Below are 22,583 nucleotides of genomic sequence, written 5' to 3'. Positions count from 1 at the left end.
GGAGATAGCTGATGGGATACCAGACAAAAAGTAGACAAATGCCACAAAGGCCATACAAAAAACGCTTCCACAAAGCAACAACACACACACACCTAGCTATGAAAATAGCTTCTGGATCAAATGTTTAGTAAAAAATTTAGTCAAGAAGACAAAAAGTTATACTTAGCCACAGCCAAGAGTGAGACCACGTCTGAGCTTTACAAGCGGCAAACGAGATCTGGGGAAAGGGAGCAGTGCAGCATGGGATACCTCTTTGCCCAGCCAATTGAAAGACTTCGAGCTAGAGTATGACCGAGTCAGAGCAGAGGTTTGGCTCCGAACCCACGGGTAAGAATGTAGGCGAGATTGGACTACATAACATCATTATCTTTACTTTTAAGAAATAAAAACTATAATACCTCTCAGTTAATTTGTAAACCAAAATCTTTTTGAGATGGTCAGCTATTATGGATCATGACAAAATCGTTTTCTTATTTTTTTTTTTATTTTATTATGGTAATAACCTTTGGAAGTAGCAACAATTTTTATATTCTGCGAGTTACAAGTGTTGGGTGGATATCAGGATGCAACAACATCCATCTGTCTTATTCTAGTCAAACTAAAATCATTTTACTGGTTGCCAAGACAGTCTATTTCCAGCTTGAAAATTTCACAGCTAATTCCGAAGGAGCACTTGGTCATGCCTGAGATTTTAATGCATACATACAATATGCTATTTTTACTGAGCACTAATCTATTCACCTAATAAATGCTTCTGCTAAGATACCAGCAGGTAACATAGCTCAATAAGCAAATAATCTACAGGAATAATGTACTTTCCTGTTTCAGTGTTAAAGGAAAAACTAACAGTAGAAATGGTCACACAATCTTTAAATACTTTTCATTTTCATGCATAGTGCTCCCCTACCATACGTCACTGTTACACATGACTGTCGTGATTCTCTGCAGACTACAATGGACGGTCAGATTGTTTTGGACAGTTGTACATTTCTCAAAGTTTAATAAGATTAAAAGTTAACAAGATTGTTAACAGAAAGCAAATTTATGTTGATATTTTATATAGTGTTTTGTTATACTATGCAAGAAATGTTGGGTAAATGTTACAGTACTTGTACTAGTTTAGTTATTCTAAACTGTCGCTAGCTTTTTACGCCCACAAGGATTTATATGGGATCACAACAATGCAGTCTACAGCTTTTACATGTTTTTGCATTTATATTATCTAAACGGAATTCTATGCATACGTGATAACACATTCCTAGTTTAAAATGTTGATGTTTTTATGTCACTTTGATTAGATTTTGTTACCGATCTAGGCTGTAGAAAGTATGGATTGTATATATTCTACTTTGAGTTCTACAGAACATGTTAATGCCTTTTGAATTAACCAGGTATATTATGTTTCCTGAGCGGTAAGATTGCATTTATAAATCTGTAATTAGTTGGAGCTTACTGTAAATTCTAAAACCAAAATTAATTTACTGTTTATTGCAACTATTTTACACTAAACAACTTAATATAAATCTTACATACTACATATGACTTTACTTCTTGTGCAAGAATTTACTTTTTAAATTTAGTCGGAGATCGAAAGCTTGTCCTATATTTGATTATATTATTTTATAGTATTGATCTCTCAGACAATTGCCGGTCTTTTTGTCATTATTTCTGTTTGATTTAGTGGAAGATGCCCTGCAGTAACTCTGTTACAATCAAAAGGGTTCTTCCTTTCCATTGTTACCAAGTAATGAATGGAGTCCTGTGGATTGGTAGGTTTTTGATTTAGGACGATCAGTTTTGAGACGCTGATATTGTTGTATATAGTTTTAGCTAGTAGCTTTAGATTTTTATTAGTAATTCATCCACCTTTTTGTTATACTCCTTCATTTAGGAGGGTTATGTGGGTAGGCACGGGATTAAGGTTGAAGGAGTTTGTTGCTGCCATTCTCTTGTACACTTCAAGAAAAACTTCCTTATTTTCATTTGGACATTCAATAACATTAATAAATAGTTATGCTCAGCTCATTCTGGTTAAACACATTCAGGATACTGACATATAACCTTCTTTTTTTCTAGTTTTTTTCTAATCCCTTAACTTAGAATTTGTGTATTGGATAATTGATTCATGGAATGTAAGGGGCCTACATAACAATAGGAAAAAAAACCTTACAATGCACCTTTTATTTAAATCTCAGGCAAATGTGTGTTTCGTGCAAGAAACTCATATGCTTAAAGAGGATTGGGAAAAGAACTCTAAGAGAAAATGGATAAAGAATATAATTGCTGCAGGGCAAAGCTCAAATTCTAAAGGGATTATGATTATTATAAAAAAATAATTTCATGAGGACATTCATGGTTATAAGTCGGACAAAAATGAAAGATGGTGCCTCTTCACATCCATAAATCCAAAGTCCAACATACCGGTTCTCTTCCTGAATTTCTATGCCCCATGCATGAAACAACATGATTTTATATTTGAAATTTATAATATTCTCTATTCATTTCCAAATCACCAATATATAATAGGAGGGGATTGGAATGCATTCATAGACCCAGTATTAGATCGCACCAGCAAATCAAAATTCTACAACTATCAAGCCTCTGCTACAATTAGGGAATTAATGTTAGATACAAATCTAGTGGATCCAATCTCATTTAGTAGTAACTTATCTAAAAACAATCTATATACCTATTTTTCAAAGTGCTATAATACATGGTCCCGTCTAGACTTCTTCCTTATCTCAGAATCCCTATTGAAACTGGAGATAAAATTCTACACAGAGCCCAGATTCTTATCAGATCACTCAAGATTTTCTTTTAGCTTGGATTTCACAAACAATTCATCATCACATCCCGTTTGTAGTAACTGGACTCTGAACAATAATTTATTACTTAAAAAAGACATTATCCAAGAAATTAATAACAGCTTATTAGAAGTCGAGACGGACTTTGAATTTTGCAGCATTCCATTGGATATACAATGGGCCGCTTATAAAACAAAACTGAGAGGATTCTTAATCCAGAAGGCTTCCTATTATAAAAAGCTAAATAAACTAAAAGAAACCAATTTAACCTCAAAATTATCTGATCTAGAAAACAAACTTAAATTGTGTTCTGACCCAGTTTTAGCAAAAAAGGTTAGCAATATTCAAAGAGAGCTGCTAGAACTACACTACTATAATTATTCTCTCCAAGGACAGAGACACCTAACACACTACTCTGAATGGGCTCAAATTCCCTCTAAAACCTTAGCTAGAATTATTGAAAATAAACAAGGCCCCACAAAAATCCCTCTCTTAGATTATCAAAATAAAATTTACAATACTGATACAGATATTATAGATCTATTTCATACTCTATTCTCCAGCATATATAGCCAAAAAAATGATACTGTAGACTCGTACCAAATAGAGAATCACCTAAACAATCTCACATTCCCAAAACTTAACAAGGAGCAAAGAAACTCTCTTTCTGCACCACCCGAGTTACAAGAAATTGTTGAAACCATCAACAACCTCAAAACTGGCAATTCACCCGGACTAGATGGTTTTATATCAGATTTCTATAAAACATTTAACACACAAATATCATCTATCCTTTTAAAAGTCTTTAACTTTATCATTTTGAATGGTATTTTTGATCATCACTGGAATAATTCCAAAATGATACTCATTCCAAAAAACAATCAAGACACTACTAACTCCAACAACTACAGACTCATCTCTTTGATTAATGTGGATATTAAAATACACTCCTCCACTTTGGCTAAGAGACTTAAAAAAGTACTACCATCCTTGATTTCCCCTGACCAGGCAGGCTTTATACCTAATAGACATACTTGGGATAACACTTTAACTCTTGAATCATTAATAAACGTAACAAAAAAAGATAAAAACCCAATATATGCAATAACCCCAGATGCCTGCAAAGCTTTTGACAGGGTCAACTGGAAATTCCTTTTTTCAACCTTACCTCACTTTAACATACCTAAAGAATTCTCCGACATAATAAACATCTTATATAAAGACTCTTTTACCTACCTTTATATTAATAAAAGATATTCTAACTCAATTAAGATAACCAATGGAACTTGACAAGGCTGCCCGCTTTCATCTTACCTTTTTAATATCTTTATTAAACCTTTCTTCTTACATACATAACAGAAGTCATTTCACACTCCCCCGCTAGTTCTTAGGAACAAGACCATACTATCAGCTTACGCAGATGATCTGAACCTTTATTTCCAATATCCAAACACCGATCTGAATAAATTATTATTAGCTATTGATAAATTTTCTACAGTATCTGACTATAAAATCAATTACAAGAAATCCCACATTTTCCCTATCAACCCAACAAATCATAAAACAAATTACTTTCCAGATTCCCCCTTTCGAATAACCTATTCTCTTAACTACCTTGGGATCTCATTTGAACAAGATCAGGCTTCCTTCTTTCAGAATAATCTTCTTAAACCTTGGGCTAAAATTACTCAAGACATACACAGATGGCAACAACTGAAACTCTCTCTATTGTCCAAAGCTTCAATTGTTAAAATGAATGTTTTCCCAAGATTGTTATATCGATTAAATGCATCCAATGTTACTATTCCAAATAATTTCTTTACCAAAATCTCCAAAGAACTGGCCAGACTTATCTGGCTTCCAAAAGCAGTCAGGTTATCATATTTCAAATTGACTTTTCCAAAAGAGAAAGATGGTCGCAGTCTACCTGATTTCCAATTGTATTACAAGATTATATGTGCTAATAGAATTTTGACAGTTTCAAACCTGAACTCAGACAAATTTAAGTCATCTCCATCCTGGGTAAAAATTTGGCATAATCATATAATAAAGTGCAAAATTAATCCAAAAGCCCTTCCTTTCCTGATACCATCAAATCTTAAGACCCTAAAAATACATAATACCCTGAAACATAAAGTGAGAATTTTTCAGGAATTGCTTAAAATGATCAAACTAGACAAGATTTTACCGCTTTTTCAACCATTACACCAAAACCCTAATATTAAAATTAACAATAAAGGAATAAACCTTACAGATTTTCCCCTTATCAAAGACTGCACGCTCTGGGACATATATAAACATAAGGACAAAAATATACCTGAATTAAGAACAATCCTTGGACTTAGCTTCAAATATACAGTGATACTTAGTCAGATCAGAGAAGCTACCCTCTCCATAACTAATGATACATACTTTGGCAATGAGGACATAAACAAACTTCAGGATATCATGAACTCACTTTTGAGTAGCGAGAAAATCCTCTCCAAAACTTACAAGCTTATTATCTCTCTGATACATAATACTGAATGTCTATTCTCTAAATACTGTAATAAGCAGGGTAAAATGCTAACGGATGAACAAAAACTTAAGTCAATCAAAAACAATTTATTCCTTTTAAAAATCTCATTTATACTCGGTTAATGATCAATAACAATGTATATTATACTCCAGTTATTCTTAATAAATTCAATCCTAAAATCTCGCCAGCTTGCTCATGTTACTCATACCCACAAGCTGATCCTATGCATGTTATGTGGTTCTGTAATCACACCCATAAACTATGGTGCTCCTTAAAAGCTCGCCTAGAAAAGATGGGTTATCAAAGCTCCACTCTTTGTTGGGAACTGGCTATTCTCCATATCTCAAACCCAATACTATCTAAAATCAAACAACATATCTTAATTGTACTTTGTGTGTAACTAAACTTTATATCACTAAAAACTGGATAGATCATACTAAACTCAGCTGGGATGGTTTTAGGGAAATGGCACTCAAATACATTTCATCACAAAAATGTATTGTCAGAGGTCCTAAGAAAATAATATATTATCAAAAACTCTGGGAATCTATACTTAACCAGGTTCTAAAAGACTAGGCATAAACAAGGTCCTATTACTTCAGATACATTTACTCTGGTAACTCACAGACCTAAGTTGTTCATTAATGTAGTTTTACCACATACTTTGACACAATGGTAGCTTCATTGTAGATAATTTTATGTTCTCTCTCTCTTTTTTTTTTTATCTCATTTGTACTTTTCACTTAATTATTCAGTGTTATGAGTGCAATCTGTTATATATCCTCTCAGCTCTGTACAAAGTTTTGTTGCATATTTTAATTGTATTTGCATTATTTATTATTTCTTTGTGCATAAAAGAATAAAAATTATTTGAAAAAAAAAAAAGATCCTCTCCTGAGTGTTAAATGTTTCGTCTCTCATCCAACTTTTTCAACCACTTCACAATGTTATTTATAGTAATAGGCCCTCTCCCCTTCCATTTCTGGATCATTTTGAGGTATGTAAATCATTTACTTCCAAAAATGATTAACAGATCCTTTCGTCGAGCATTATCAGGCACAGTTCTGCACCTAAATACAATTGCCCTAGTTATCTTGCAATTAACCCTTATGGCAGAAACATAGCTGGTCCAACCAGAAATGAAGGTGTGAGATGAAGACCAGGTAGCCACCGAACAAATATAGTCCAAAGACACCCTGGACCAAAAGACTGCTGACGTAACCATGGACCTGGTAGAATGGGCTTTGATTTGTCCTGGAGGTGACATGCCCGTTTTTATAAACCTGAAGGATGCAAGAAGAAATCCATCTGGCAATGGTTACTTTAGATATCAGTTTGCCCAGAAAGGGTGTAGAAAAGGATACAGACAGTTGTAAATAGAAATGTAGCTGTCAATGTACATCTAACAAATGCAATTTATATTCACCCCTGTTCTGAAAATTTGGGAAGAAAACAGGTAAATTGATTGTCTGATTGATATTAGTTTCAGAGACCACTTTGGGAAGAAAGGAAGGATTAGTATGAATTGAGACCCTGTCCTTATTGAAAATCAGATATGGAGGTTTGACAGATAATGCCTGGAGTTCAGACAGCCTCCTAGCCGAGGTGATAGCCACTAGGAAGGCTGTCATCCAAGATAAAAATTTCAGATCCACAGAAGCAGCCGGCTCAAAAGGTAGAGCAACCAAAGCTTGTAAACCTAGGGTAAGATCCGGGGGGAGGGGGTATGATCTTTAACCGGAGGTCTTAAAAGAAGATACCTTTAATAAAGGTTTTGCAAAGTTTGGAAGAAGCTAATGAAGCCATGTTCTCATCTATATGAAAATTGAAGATGGCAGCCAGTTGAACTTTCACTGTAGATGAGCTAGCGCCCTGATGAAAAATGTACGCCAAAAACTCAAGAACCACAGGGGCAGGGGCTGTGAAAGGGTCCAAATCTCTTTGAGAAGCCCAGATTGAAAAATGCATCCATTTGCTGCCGTACAGTTTTCTGGTGGACAATTTATGAGCTGCCAGCAGAATAGTCTTGACCGGAGAAGGTAGACCGGGAGTCCTAGCAATCAAGGGAACTGGACCAACCAAGCAGTAAGCTTCAGACTGACCAGGTTTGGATGAGGGACCCTCGAGGGGTGCGAGATGAGATCTGGTATCAGATCCAAGATCCATGGAGGAACTATCAGATGAGACCAGAGGAAGGGAAACCAGACTTGGCAAGGCCAGAATGGGGCAATGAGGACTACCGTGCTCCCCAACCTGCGAGCCTTTTGTCGGAATTTTGGTATGAGAGGTAATGGGGGATAAGTACAGAGAAGACCAGGAGGCCAAGCATGGACTAGAGCGTCCATGGGTGATTCCCCCTGTGGGAGGATCAGAGTGAAGAACTCGGTGCACTTCGCTTTGGAGGGAGATGCCAAGAGATTGCAGCAAGGCCGACCCCACTTGAGGAAGATCTTCTCAACTAAAGAAGGATTCAGAGACCACTCATAAGGCATCAGAATAGTCCTGCTCAGTTTGTCCACCAGTATGTTGGATCGACCTGGAATGTGCGTTGCTACCAGAAATCGGCTGGTGGATATCGCCCATTCCCACACTCTCATAACCTCGCAACAGAGGGTAAGATCTGCTTCCTCCCTGTTTGTTAATGTACCAGACCACTGATATATTGTCTATCTGAATTGCAATGGTTTCCAGAGGAAGAAAGGCATGAAGGCCCTACAATGACAAAAGGACCGCCCTCGTTTCTAGAACATCAATATGTAAATAGGTCTCATTTGGGGACCACGTGCCTTGGACTGTCCTGCCCAGGCAACACCCCCCCCAGTTGGGAGGTGTCCGTGGTCACCATGGCATTGGGAGGGGCAGGAATAAATGTTCGTCCCTTGACTAGTTCCGAGGAGAGTATCCACCAGAGGAGGGACTTCCTGCAAGCGTTGCTTATATGAATTGGATGCATCAACAGAAGATCTAATAATGACCATTGGACTGCTAGTGTCCACTTTCCTACCTGCATATGCAGACGAGCACAAGGAAGAAGAGTAATGGTGGCTACCATTGAACCTATGGCTCATAAAACCACTTAAGCTTCGAACTCTCTCGGGAGTTAGAAAAACTTTGGTTTGCATCGTATCTATCCTTGCTTCAATGTAGTCCAAAATCTGGACTGGATCCAGAGAAGACTTGGATGTGTTGACTGTGATTCCCAGAAAGCTTGACAGTTTCAGGAAACAGTCCCTGGCCTGATAAAGTAGACGCTTAGTGGGTGCATCAAGATGCCAATCGTCCAGGTACGGAAAGACCTGTATTCCCCGGAGCCTCAGATGAGCCGCTACTACTGCCATGACCTTAGTGAACACCCTGGGGGCTGTGGTGAGACCAAAGGGTAGGGCTCGAAACTGATAATGATTGGCCCCCTAGCCAAAAGCGGGGGAACCTCCTGGAGTGTCTGTGCATCTTTATATGGTAGCATGCGTCCTGGAGGTTTATGGAGCACATCCAGTCATTCTCCTGCAGGTAAGGCAGGATGGATTGTAATTTGACCATCCATAACTTTTCTTTGGCAACTGACAGGTTCAGGGTGGAAAGATGCAGAACTGGTCTTAGGTCCCCTGTCTTTTCTGGCACCAAAAAGTGCATTGTCATCCCCTTTGGTAAAAACTCTGTACCCATGAACTACCACATAAACGGCAGTCTACTTAACGCCTAATGTGTGATAAGAGACCTTGGGTCCCAGGTGGACAGTAGTCTCTCTTTTGATAATCACATCACCACAGCAGACAGGAAATCCTTCTATGTGGTACACCTCATCACAAAAGGGTTCTCATCCAGGAAAAAAGAAGTTATTGTTCCCCTCTACTCGGCACTCATTAGACCCATTATAGAGTACAACGCCCTTTTGGAATGTACCTCACAAGACATCTGCAGCAGCTGGAAAGGCCACAGAAGTACCTCACAAAGAGGATTACTGGCCTCAAACAGATGCCCTATACTGACAGTCTCAAAAAACTCCAGTTTTACTCTGTAGCATATCGCCTACTCCGAGGAGATCTCTGCCTAACATATAAAGCTATGTTAAACCCAGAGCTGTTGGACATGCTACACCTAAAGAAATCCCAATCCCTCCGAGCTACACACTCTAGGGACCTAAACCTTGTCATCATAATAAACAGGACATGCTGAAGGAAAGATTCCTGTCCCAGAGACTTCCTATACTCAGGAACAAGCTTGACATAGATGGATGTCAAGCAAAGTTCCTCATTGGCACTCTTCAAGAACAATCTTAATGATTGGATGGGAAATAGAAAATACACCCCAGGGATCACTTCTGTGGCTCTGCTCGACAAGGGCACAGGAAATTAACTTTCATGGGTGGCGTAAGCTAGGGAACCTTGTTGGCTAGGCTTGCTTAGGCCCTTGTGCCGATAGCCTAGTACCTACCTATGAACCTATGGAATAGAAGCCTGATCTGGACAGATCTTGGGGGAATGGACTAGATGGCTCGTTTTCTTAGAAGCTTGTCTATTTCAAACACTGCCACCTCCCTTTGTGCAGGTGGAACATCTGGGAGGTGTTTTGAGGGAATGAGAGGAACAACAAAGGGGATGTTATAACCTTTGGATATGATGTGAAGCACCCAATGGTCTGTTGATATGGACTCCCATGCTGCCAGGTGCAACAAAAGATGACCCCAACTGCCTCCAGAGCAGAGCAGTTGGGCAATCCCTCAGGGCTGCTGAGCGGGCTTGCCCGAGAATGGTTCTTGAGACCCGAAATTTCTCAGACCCCCTCTGCCTCTGGGCCGGCGTCTGTCTGGTCCACCTCTGCCTCTAGCGGTAGATGAGTCCTGAGTGTTCCAGGAATACTGAGACTTCTGGAACCACATCTTCTTTTGCCCCTGCTGATTCCTGGAAAAGGATCTTTGAGGGTTCAAGAAGTGGATCCCGATGGCAGACAGTGTCTTTCCATCCTTTTTCTCTGGACCAACGTCTCACGAACAGTCTTTCCAAACAAGGAAGAACTATCATAAGGAGCATTCACAAAGGATGCCTTAAAGGGATCCATGAACTGACATAGCCTGAGCCAGGCGTGATGCCTCATGGCAATGCCAGACCTGGCCGCCCTTGCTGCTCCCTCTGTGGCATGCGAAAAGAGACGCATGGATGTATTAGAAACCGATTTGAGAGTGGCAATTTGCGTGGAGAATATATGCTTATCCTCCGGCGACATGGACTCTGGGGGTGACTCAGTTAGCTCCCTGATGAGGTCGTGCTGCAGTCAAGTGACGTGAGCCAAGTAATTCAGCGCCCTTACATCAAAGGTGGCTGAAGCATACACCCACTTTCCTAAACAATCCATCATCCTGGACTCTCAGCCAGGGGGATCGACCGTAGAACTTTCCTGAGCTAGTTCTTTCTTGGTGGCAGCTTCTACCACCATAGCGTCTACTGGGAACCCCTTGTTCCAGCTGGGCCTATCCACAGGAGGACTCAAAATTTTGTCTGGATGCTTCAGTATTAGCTCCACAGAGTCCGGTTCCTTCCATGCCCTGGTGGTAATAAGATTCACCAAGGGATCCGCGGGGGCACCCAAGAAGTAGACGGGCTCGTGCTGAAGGCCTCCAGAAACACTGACACATCAAAGGAAGACTTGGGGTGGACCAACCCCCCCCCCCCACTGGCACAGGATTTCCATGATGTCTCCAAAGGATACATCATCGGGGGGTAGGGTGATATGGGGGAACCTTCCCCTTCCTCCAAATCGGTATCCTCAGTGAGGGACTCTGGGGAGGAGTCCAGGTGCCTCCTTTTGCATGTTCTTTTGCAAGGAACGTCTTTGGTGGGACTCTCTGGAGAGGACTCCCAAACTGCCTGCTGTTCCTAGAGGGGAACAGTCTGGGGCACATCGAGCACGGGCTGTCTCTGAATGGGCAAAATGGCAGAAGTCGCACCCACTGCCGAGGGAGTCGGGGCGGAATCCGAGGAGATGGTCACAGGCCTCGATCCGCTGGTGAGAACCCTTTCCACCATGTCGAAAGCCGAGGGAGAGCGAGCCTCCAGGGAAGCTAATAAGAAAGCTGCTCTCCCCAGATCTGACAGGGGGATCCAAGCCAAACCTGACGGAGCCGAGATACTGAGGAGAGGGCCGTGACCAGACAAAGTCAGCGCCAACAGAGAAAAACCCTATCCCTCAGATCCGACACCCAGGCTTCATCTCAGAGAACCGCTCAGATCTGAACTAGTTAGGTCCAACGCACTAAATAAAATGGCTGGCATTGAGGTACTTGAAACCATTGGCACCGATCCCCTAACTCCGGGACCTCTTGAATCCAAAACCTCCGATACTGAGGGTCGGAATGGAGAAGGAGTTATCGGGGTGAAAAAAGGAAGTGAGTTCCCCCCTCCAGAAGGAGAGGCGGCTGGCAAGACCCCCCATCTGAATCTGGGTGCGAATAAACCTTCACATCATTTTGTCCATGTCTGCCTCACTCAAGCTTCTGGTGGAGCGTGATGAGGCCACCGACACTAGCCGGGAGAGCCGATGTATGGAGGCCCTAGAAGAAGGTCTAGGCTCCTCTGGCTCTGGTGAAAATCTGGGCGAGTGGAGCCAAAGAGTGCTAGGCGTGGACACCCTTAGTTGTTTGTGAGGAGGACCCACTGGATCCGAGTGGTCCGGGGATCTCCACCTCCCTTTGTCTTTTCTGTGATCTTTGTCTCTCTCTTTGTCTTTCTTGTGCTCCCTATCCACAGCACTCTTAGCAGGAGGTTGAGTCCTGGCCTGGGAGGGAAGGGAAGAAAGAGTAGCAGAGGAAGATGCATTCACAGCTGTGACTGTAGATGAAGAAGAGACAGTCACCTCCATAGCAGGGAGAAGTCCTTTCAACACTAATTTAGCCTTGGATCCTTCAGGGCCCTGGGGTTAAACCCCACACAAACAGTGCAGGCAGTAGAAAGATGGGGAATCCCCAAGCAAACCATGTGGCCATCCACCGGAGACAACTTGTGGCCATACTCTGTGCACTTTCGAAACACCAGCTTCTGCTGATCAGCCATGACAAAGCACAAGGTCCTAACCTAGCCCGACCACACACACACTCACCCAAACTGACTAACAAAGAGGGGGAAGGGTGGAGGAAGGCACTACACTGAGAAAAGTAACTGAACTTTTTTTTTTTTTTTAATTAAACGCGACACAATAGCGAAAGGGGAGGTAAGGCAAGGGAATGGAAACCTACCTAACACTATCCAAAAGAGTACAAAACATCCCAAAAACCTATCGCAAACTACTCACCATGCCTGGAGCTCAGAGAAAATGATGCTTAGGCAAGCCTCGGCAAAGCAGATGCTGGTGAAGTTGCTGTTTCAGATCCGATTAACCACAGGTTGATGATCAAATGAAGTCAACTACTTGTTGGTATTGCATTAAAGAGAACTTGGGATCGTCTAATCGCACCCACAACACTCTGAAGCCAGGACAGGTGCCCTCTCGCCCCACCCATGCTACCCTACTGCTTTATGGTACCACACTACCCACAGAACTCCTTCTTTGTTCTAGAAAGTATTCACACTGTCCCCATTCACAAAGGATGTTTTCCTGGTATGCCTGAAAACTACTGATGTGTATTTCTGTACTCTCCACACTGTGTAGACATGTTATGGTAACTAGTGTCATACAATCTACCGACTGCATTATGAATGCTTTTCTGACAACCTTGAACTAAATGGCTTCTCTGCTGCACAAAGTGTTGTTATGATGATCATATAAATCACTGTCATATTTCACAATCCTGACAGCATATGCATAACTGCAGATATTTTCTAGACTTCTTGAAAGAGTATAGTGAGAAAGCTCATTTATAGGTTCAGAGGTAAATACTAGACTAGGTACCTTTGCACGCCATTTTAGCATAGCAAATTTCCATTTTTGTGCCCAAAATAACCCATCCCATTTGATTACAGACTGGTCTTATCCATTACATGGTTGATAATTATATATTACCCCTAATGAGAATAACATAATTTGAAGGGATCCATTCATGAATTCTTACTTCATAAATCTGCTGACATAGGGCTTGATACCAGTCTCCTAGTCTGCCTCTGTGAATATTGTCTCACATTCCAGAAATCAGGTAAAACAGGCAATGCTTCCTACTCATCTGATTTCCTAAGGAGTATCTTATGGTTCCATCTATGAGCGCCTCCTCTCGAACCAAGTTACTAATGAGCATCTTCAATAACCTCACACACACACACACACACACACACACACACACACACACACACACACACACACACACACACACACACACACACACACAATGTGATGACTTTAGTTACACCATATGCACATTGTCATTCCACACCACAGTAGCTTTAATATTTAGTCAATTGACAAATTGTGATTTTTCTCATATACAGGGTTATGAGCAGGTCTCCAATCATGACCAAGCGGTTATGTATTTGAGACTTGGGTATCAAGAAATTCACCTCAAGAGTGCAGCAAAGCAAAGTCATAGAGCTGAATGCTGTCACCCATGTTAAGAACACAAAACAATGGAGTTATGCAGAGACCCAGCTATAATTCTTTGTAGTACAAGGAGCTTTAGGTACTTTGACATTGAACCTGCTACAGGAAGAAAAAAAAAACAAGTGTAGGAGCATGAAGTGTTTTACAGCTTTGTAAGCCATCAAACACTGTGCTACAGACAGTGGAGAGAAGCTAATTGTCCTTCTCATAAGCAGATGGCTCTAAAAGCTGTTAGACACTTTACACTGTATACTTTTGTTTTTCTGTGTGTGACAGTGAAGTGTATTACAGCTTTTAAGGCTATTTAAGCTTCTTGCTTGTGTTCTGTGATGGTCAGCACTGGCCACTGTTTCTTCTACTGCAAGGCTAGAGCTTAACAGTACTGAGAAGTGTTTACAAAACCTTGTTAAGAAGTATCTTTCTTACATCACAAAGTTGATTAAAAAGTCTTTTTTCTCAAATTCACGGCATAATCTTGGTGCTTTATGTCCTACATTTAAATACTACCCTGAGGATAACTACCTTCTTTTTAATCCCTTAAGCACTAACTGCATGATCAACCATTTTAATGTTATTCTGTCACCATTCTTTACCTCCAGTGTCACAATGCACATGGCTCCTCTATACAACAATATGAAATACATTTACAAAGTCGTTTTCCAGGCAATGCCACTCCTACCTAACGGTTCTCTGGTCTGGCTCTCTTTAATATGCAATTGCCACTTGTGACATCCCCACTCTGGCCAGTAATCAAGGAACCTGAATCCTCAACACTGACACTGTCAAGGGACGTTCACTTGGAATACAAATGGATACACTCTATTTCCAGATGCAGACTTCTCTGCATGAAGCACAATTTCCCTTATGAGCACACAGAAAACACACTCAGTCTGGGGTCTGGAATTCTCTGTCTACCTACAGGTCCGAAATAAGACTCCCTACTGGTACAGCTGTAGGGTTAGGTCCTCAGCCAAGTGTCCAAGCCAAGCCCTCCAGCACCCTCTCTGTGAAACCAGTGCTTCATGTCCCTGTCTCAAGTAGCTGACACACATACCCCTTGAGATTTAATTTTCACACACACAGACAAGGACACACACACACACACACACACACACACACACACACACACACACACACACACACACACACACACACACACCTGGGAAAGGGTGACACAAATTATCCACTCTACTAACTTTGCCCAGACTATAAGGTAGTTACACTGAGTGAAATTAATATTGATACAAACAGTAATGTTGACCTAACAGCCAGGCATTCAGGGTTATCACCACATAGAAATGTGCAAATGCTCTCAGAACTTAAATATTTTCTAAAAAGGATCAGCCGCAATGAAAATTTTAAATATATTTAATATTAAATAATAAAAGAACATGAAAATACTAAACATCTATTTACAGTAAACACCAGAGTTTAAAGTCACAGGAAGTTTTAAAAATAACACCGATGGAAAGTTTAACACAGTTATAGAAAAACAGTATTAAGCTAGTCTCACTATCTATTCCTGATTGACTGAAATAATTACTGTTCCTACTTACTGAATAGTGCAATGCAAAATAATGTGGGTGAGTGGTCCTTGCTGTCAGATCCAAGACAGAATACAGAACGTTTAAAATGACATCATATACGTCTAGTCATCTGACTTCTGGTTCCCATGCAACCTCTACTGTCAGAAGCTGTCAGGGTTTAGCACCTCCATGTTACCATACACACAGACAGAGCACTGTTCAGATGTGATGTAGCTGCTGGAAGTGATAAAACCATAAAACAATTCTACTCTTCCTACAGGAACTACAACCTATTCTCTAGTACATTGTCAGACACTGTGTCTCTGGCTCCCTTCATAACTGTGGGATAACATCTTTATATCTTAATCCATAACGTAATTTAATTTCAAGAATATATATAGTCGGGTGCATTAACCGCTTCTATCCCAGTATATGCTGTTGCAATGTATACATTTAAACAGTTACAATAATGCATATACATCTGTTTTCCTTCCAGCAAGGCACATTGTTCATACATTTTAACACAAGTAAACCTCACAAATGCATTTGCAGCACAAGCATCTGTACAAATCAGTTCGATATACAAATGACATATAATTATTTACAAAATTCCAGCTCGCTGTGCTGGCATATAATACAAATGCCCTACTTCTCCTGGCATGACTGGCAGTACCTCCTATCGTCACACCACTGTTTACATTTTCTTCAAGCTGTGCAACAGTGCTCTCTCTCTCTGTACATAATCCTCCCGCCTGTGTCCTTTGAAAAGTATTAGAGATACAAATCTCATCCAAACTGATCACTGTACTGCATACATTGCTCTGCCATAAGAATTCTTACAACCTTTGGTAACAGATTATCAGATGCACTACCAACTGTCTATTTATGCACCGTACCTGTGACACTAGAAAGCTGGCAACCTATTGAAATGTATATGTACATAATGCTGAGGTCCAACACAGAAAATAACACCGAAATTGCAGAAGAGCAAATCTTGGAAATCACTCTTCTCCTTTAAACTTCTTTTTTGGAGGGACCAAGCCCCACGTCACCTCCTGAACTTTTACATATAACTCCAAAATTGCCATACCTCAAGAGAGAAAAGGGAATATTCCAGAAAATGTCAATCTTGGACTTACTATATGTAAGTCAGTTTTTGGCAACTCAGTCTCCATAACTGAGACTCACTGTAATGGGCCCTGACATTTCAGATGGTTGCCTTGGGGGCTACATAACATTCTTCTTCAAAAACAAAAAAACTCCAACTCCACCTAGTAAGCCTATTACCTGACTGCTTGTAATAGTCTATAAAAATGGAAAAAGGGTTCAGTCTATAAAAATGGAAAAAGGGTTCAGATCCAAGTGGTGCACAATAAACAACCAAAAACACACTGCTAGTGACAACTGGATGAGGAAAAAACAAAACAACATTTAATAACAGGTTGAGTGCTTACATCTATCTAAATTGCTTTTTTTCTGTGTCTAAAGTTATACTACTTGTGGGTTGATAACTCTTTGCAGTCTTCCTATAAATGAAGAATAATTTCACTGAGACACCAGGTCATGAAAATCAATCAACAAATACCTAAATATACATAAAAAATATATGGGACTCAAACAACAATTACAAAGTAGTAGCAAAGGTACGAACCAAAAGTAGTCACCAACACCAAGGGTCCACAAATGAAGTAAACCAATCCAATATTTATTGAAATAACCACTGAGCGCTTTCGTCAAAAGGTGTAAAGACTTCTTCAGAGTGATACATAATAAAACAATAAGCTCATTTGTAAACAATTAAAAAATACTCAAGGAAGGACAATAATGAAACCGTAGGCACTGAAAATGTTTTAAATATTTAGAAAGATTATTACAAAGTCCTCTACAAAGATATCACAGTAGACTGCACTTGAAGAATCTTCTGTATGTGTGACAAGTGAATGTGCACATTAAAGAGCAGTGAAGTTATCACTCCTGAAAGTAAGCCCATCTTACTCACTGGTACATTTGTACATAATCTCTCAATTTAACAGTTACAATACAAATGTCTCACAACAGATGAAACAAACCTTATTTTGTGCATAAGCCATAGTGCCATCAAACTGTCCAGATTCAAACTGCAAGTCATTTACATTTAACTTTTGTACTAGCATTCCTCCTGAAGACACAGTTATCTGTAGCAAAATAAATAAATAATAATAAAAAAAACAAAATCATTAGTTTTGCTGCCAGAGTGTATAAATACAGTTAACAACACTGGTTTACATTTAATATGCAGTACATAAGTCAAGGAATGAAGGCTACAAATAAAAAGTACAGTTGTGTTAGGAACTTACCATAACAGTAAATGTTAAAGTATGTTCAATGTTTTAGAAGTGAGAACACTTTGGACTTCTGCTGCAGAAGGCCTGATGTTTGGCCCAACTTTCAGAGCTTAGCACCCCCCCCCCCACTAGGCTGGGTAGACACTCTCCCACCTGGACATCAGCATTTCTCTGGTGACAGAAGGACACCAAGTCATGATACCTTTGGTTCTTTCGTGCCCTGGCAGCCTTCAGGAATTGTCTGAGGCCATAGCATGACCTACCTAGGTGGAGGATACCACCAGGTACAGCAGCCCAACCAGAAAATACCCCCAAACTGCCTCTCCAAATTCTAGGTCAACCTGCAAAAGGAGGATGCCTTGTATGGGTTGTAGAGAGGGAAGGTAACCAAGAAAGATGACTGTGTGCCCACCCCAGCTCCAGGAGGCCTGTGCCTGGTCCATGGCACTGAGGATGGAGCCCTAACGGTGATATAGGTGAGTGGGGTTTGAGTAGTGGTCCTGGAACTGTAGCAGCCAGGCAATGAGGGGAAAGGCACAAAGGGTGTGCCTCAGGCAACACACGAGGTAGTTTAATTGCCCTTGTGGAGACTGGGTAAACCACTTCTTCACATGCTTCATGGTGGGGGTCAGGCTGACTGCTAGCAACTAGCCCTTACAAAACTAATGGACAACCAGCGCAGTTAGCCCATCGCATGCCCCCATTCTCCCTGCTTAGCTGAACATGTGTGGGGAGATACAGCCATAAAAGTAAAAACTTCAAAACACCCAAAATATCTGTGTAAATGATGGCCTCTCCTGGCTGATCCTGATCCCAACCCCAGTGACAGAATGAATAGACTCAATGACCTGGAGTGGGCTGTTACTTGACAATCATTTGGGGGAAAATGGCATTAAAAAAAAAAAAACTCAGGATTGCCCACAGGAAGGGAAGAAGATGGGCAAAGAGAAGGAAATATTACTGCAACACAGAACATACTCGAATGTCTATAGTTACGATAAGTTTCTGACAAAACTGTACTATGTTTACAATACTGCTCACTGCTGCAGTAGTGATAACACTTGGGAAGATTCCCAAAGCTTATCACTTGCCCTGATAAAGTGCGGGTTGTAGCTGCCCCTGTAGCATGGACATGGCAAATCCTGTGCTGGTCTAGATGCAATGCCCAGGTTATATTTTAATTCAGCAAATACCAAAAGGGGCAGTGCTGATCCCCATTAGGAAGACAGCATTGCTTGGGCTCTAGTGGAATGGGGGCACACATGCTATGGCACAGTATTGCCATGGAAGGGGTAAAAGACTCAAATGCACTGAGATAACTGTGCAGACATGGTCTATTTGTAGACAAACCTCTCCTCCTTATGCTTTGTAGAGGATATGAATAACTGGCTTGATTTCCGTTTTTCTTTAGTCTTGTCATGGTAAAACCCCAGTTGCCTAAATGTGTTCAGGGAATATACAGTCCTTTTTCCTTTGTTCCACAGGAAGGACAGAACATAAGGATGTGAATGTCTTGATTTAGGGACAGCTCTGTTACCACTTTGGGCATGAATGCTGGACAGTGCGAAGTGTTGCCTTATCTTTATGGAATACGAGAAAACACTTTGCAAATGAGGATCTGCAGTTCTGAAATCCTTCTGGTAGAAATAACATCCACTAAACAAGATAGTTTTGCAAGTCAGATACTTGAAGAATGCAGCAGGTCAAAGGGTGATAATGTTTACTCCCCTAGGACACAGTCAATGTTTCCATGGTGATGAAAGTTCCTTATTGGAGGGCCACAAATGCAGAACTTCTTTGGGAATTGCTTTCTTGGTGACAAAAAAACAAAGAGCTGCCATATAATGCAGGCAGACTGAAATAGCAAACACATGTGCCTTCACTTAGCATAAAGACAATCCTGATCTGTAAAGATCTGACTGGTAGTCGATGACTGGGAACATCACAGCCTAAACTGGTTCCAGAAATCTCTGTTGGCACCAAAGGGAGAACCTTGTCCATTTTGATAGGCATGGCTTTCTTGTATATGGCTGCCTAACCTCCCTTAAGACAGCAAGCACATTCTTGAAAAACATGCCTAAACAAAATGAGAGCTAGATCATCCAAGTTGTCAGTCTTCGGTTCTGTGGTTAGGGTGTGTTGTGACCCCTTGAGGTCAAGAAGTTCAGACACTGAGGTACCAGTACAGGTTCTTTTCTTGCCCTCTCAATAAGTGGGAGAACCAGTGCTGCCTTAGCCAATAAAAAGCCATGAATATCATTTCTGGCCTATGCTCCTTTAACTTCTGTATTATCTTGAGGAGAACAGGTACTGGAGGAAAAATATACAGGAATAGTCTTGCCCAGATTACAAACATGGCATTTGTTGACCACTCCTATAGTTGGTGCCTTGGTGCAATATCATTTGAGTTGTGCATTTTTTTGAGAAGCAAAATAGTTTATTTTTGGATTAATGCAACAGTGGACCAAATTCAAGAATATATTCCAGTGTAGTATACATTTATCATGGTCTGCTTCTGTTATGCTCAAGCAGAGTGCCAGAACGTATTCCTGGGAAGGGACTGCAAGATGACCTGAGGAACATGCCTGACCTGACTCCTGAGCTGCCCTCGTGTCCAGCTTGCAGAGGATGCAGAACTGTGTTCTCCCTTGTTTCTTAATGTAACACATCACTGTGGTGCTGTCTTTGAGGATCTGTAGAATCCCAGCATGCCAACAAGCTTTAAGGCATTGATAGTTAAAATTACTGCCATCATTTCATTTATGCTTCTTCTTCTTCTTTCGGCTTTTCCCGGTTAGGGGTCGCCACAGCGGATCATCTGTCCGCTCATGATTGGCAGTGGAGTTTTACAGTGTTGAGTTGCCAGCCTGGCGCCCAACCTTCCACAGAAGGCACACACACGCACACACTCACAACTAGGGCCAATTTAGAGTGTCCAATCCACCTACTGCATGTCTTTGGGATGTGGGAGGAAACCAGAGCACCCGGAGGAAACCCACGCAACCACAGGGAGGACATGCAGACTCCGCACAGAAGGCACCCCAGCCGAGAATCGAAGCGGAGAACCTCTTGGTGTGAGGTGGCAACGCTAACCGCTGCACCACCGTGGCCGTTGCCTCTTTTCTCCTGGATCTGAAGTTCCCCTAAATGTGACCCTCGGGCAGTGTCCAAGGAATCCATGGTGAGCATCTGAGTGCCTGGCTAAACTCTGAATGAACTCTCACACTGAGTTTCAGCAGCTCTATCCACCATAAGAGCTCTTTCTTCACATAAGGCAGAACAGGGATGGTTCACTGTAGGGAGTGGCCATGTTAGCTCTGTCTGTTTTCTAGGTACCACTGGAGTGTCACATGTGTAGCCTTGTAATGGGAACCATCACAGCTGAAGTGGTCACATACTTCACTGATCATAGAAACTCCTTTGCAGTAATTTGTGCTACAGAACTGAAACACTTGTTCAGGAATAAAAAACTTTCTTTGAGGGAAGAAATGGCCTGTGACTCACAGTGTCCAAAGACTACCAGAAATAAGACTTGTAGTTAGAATTTTGCCAAGTTCAGGGACAGACCTAGCTTTTGGAAACAGATAAGAGTAAACTGTAGAGTTATTTTTGCATCTCCTGTATGACTGGTTCCAGAATCAGGCAGCATTTCAGGTGAAATTAGATGAATACGATTCATCGGTACAGATTTTCACAGAATGTCCAGAGTTTTGCCTGAAATTTCTGGTTCATTTCTCATAAATTTGTGTTCTTTTATTGTAAATCATTAAAGGCTGAAGTCACTAAATAATGGCAGACATTTAAGTTTCAGTCTTCATATCCTTCATCCACTATGCTTGGCTTTCTCCAGCTTTGTTAAGTTAAGAGCTTGAGAGGCATGGGTAGATGTGAATGCCCTTAGGACTTCAAAAGGCAGTTTGGGCATTTGGTGAACACCCTGGGTGCAGTAAATAAAACAAAGGACAAGGAAGCAAACTGGCAGTGAGAGCCTACTGAATCTGAAATGCTGCATTTTCTATACTAACTATAGAAATGTGGAGGTAAGCGTCATTCAGATACAGTGTAACCACGAAGGTCTGAGGAAAGAGACAGGCAGGGTGGTCTGCAATATCAGCATTCTGAATGTTAACACTTTTAGTTACGTGTTCAACCTTGATAACTCTTAAGACTGGCTGGCTGAGTACTCTCAATACTGTCCCCTTCCACACAAGGTCTTGTAACAGGCAAGACTAATCATATTTTTTCTGGGTACTGGTAAAATATCACAGAACCCTGTTTTTTTATGAATTGAATTCTGTACCCATAAGTCAAAATTTTCAGGAACATTTTGCTCTGAGTGATTCTTTGCCAATCTTCTATACGCAAGCAATACAATATATTTTTAGGTGTGTATAGGTTGTGCAGAAGGTTTAGGGTGATATAGGTTGGAGTGAGATTTTAAGGGTAGAAGGAAGAGTTTTGTTAAGTCAAAGCTATTCCCTTTAGTGGTCTTTGTCCTGAGGGTCCCTACCTTGCCATTTTCTCTTATAATGTCCTTTGGTTGCCACATTTGTCTTGCCTCCAGTGGAAATGCAACTATTCATGGTACAGTTTTGGTTGTATTAGGGGGAAGGGAGTGAAATATACTCTTCACCTCTTTCCAGTTTCTTAAAACACCTGCTCTGCAGGGGTCCAAATGCAGCTGCTTTATTAATGGCATATTAATGAGCCATACTTTTTACTTGCTTTGGCAGGGCTGGGTCTTCAGCCAGACATGCCTCCTAATGACTAACCCAATTGTGCCATCCTGTGTACTTTATCTACAGCATCAGAACCACACTTGCTAAATAGCTTTCTGACTTTGGAGGTGAGGCTGTATAAGTCTAATGCCTTATTTTTTAGTGCATTGTCC

At 41.0% G+C, this 22,583-nt stretch overlaps 1 protein-coding gene across 3 annotated transcripts in view; it reads right to left on the bottom strand.

The window, feature by feature from the left end:
* DHRS12 (dehydrogenase/reductase 12) overlaps positions 1-22,583 on the bottom strand; it is a 345,812-nt gene that overhangs the window by 101,956 nt on the left and 221,273 nt on the right. For 2 of the 3 annotated variants that reach the window (XM_044071676.1, XM_044071678.1), the window contains one exon: positions 17,438-17,542. The exons of the other annotated variant lie outside the window; for it this stretch is intronic. In XM_044071676.1, the coding sequence (XP_043927611.1) occupies positions 17,438-17,542 (105 nt within the window). The remainder of the gene's footprint in view (positions 1-17,437; positions 17,543-22,583) is intronic. 3 annotated transcript variants of the gene reach the window in all.

The sequence above is a fragment of the Protopterus annectens genome, chromosome 5.part0, assembly GCF_019279795.1.
Source record: "Protopterus annectens isolate FY-2018-M chromosome 5.part0, PAN1.0, whole genome shotgun sequence".
In the NCBI taxonomy this organism is placed as follows: domain Eukaryota; kingdom Metazoa; phylum Chordata; order Ceratodontiformes; family Protopteridae; genus Protopterus; species Protopterus annectens.
Note: the sequence above shows the minus strand (reverse complement) of the source record. Positions and strands in the feature narration are given on the sequence as shown.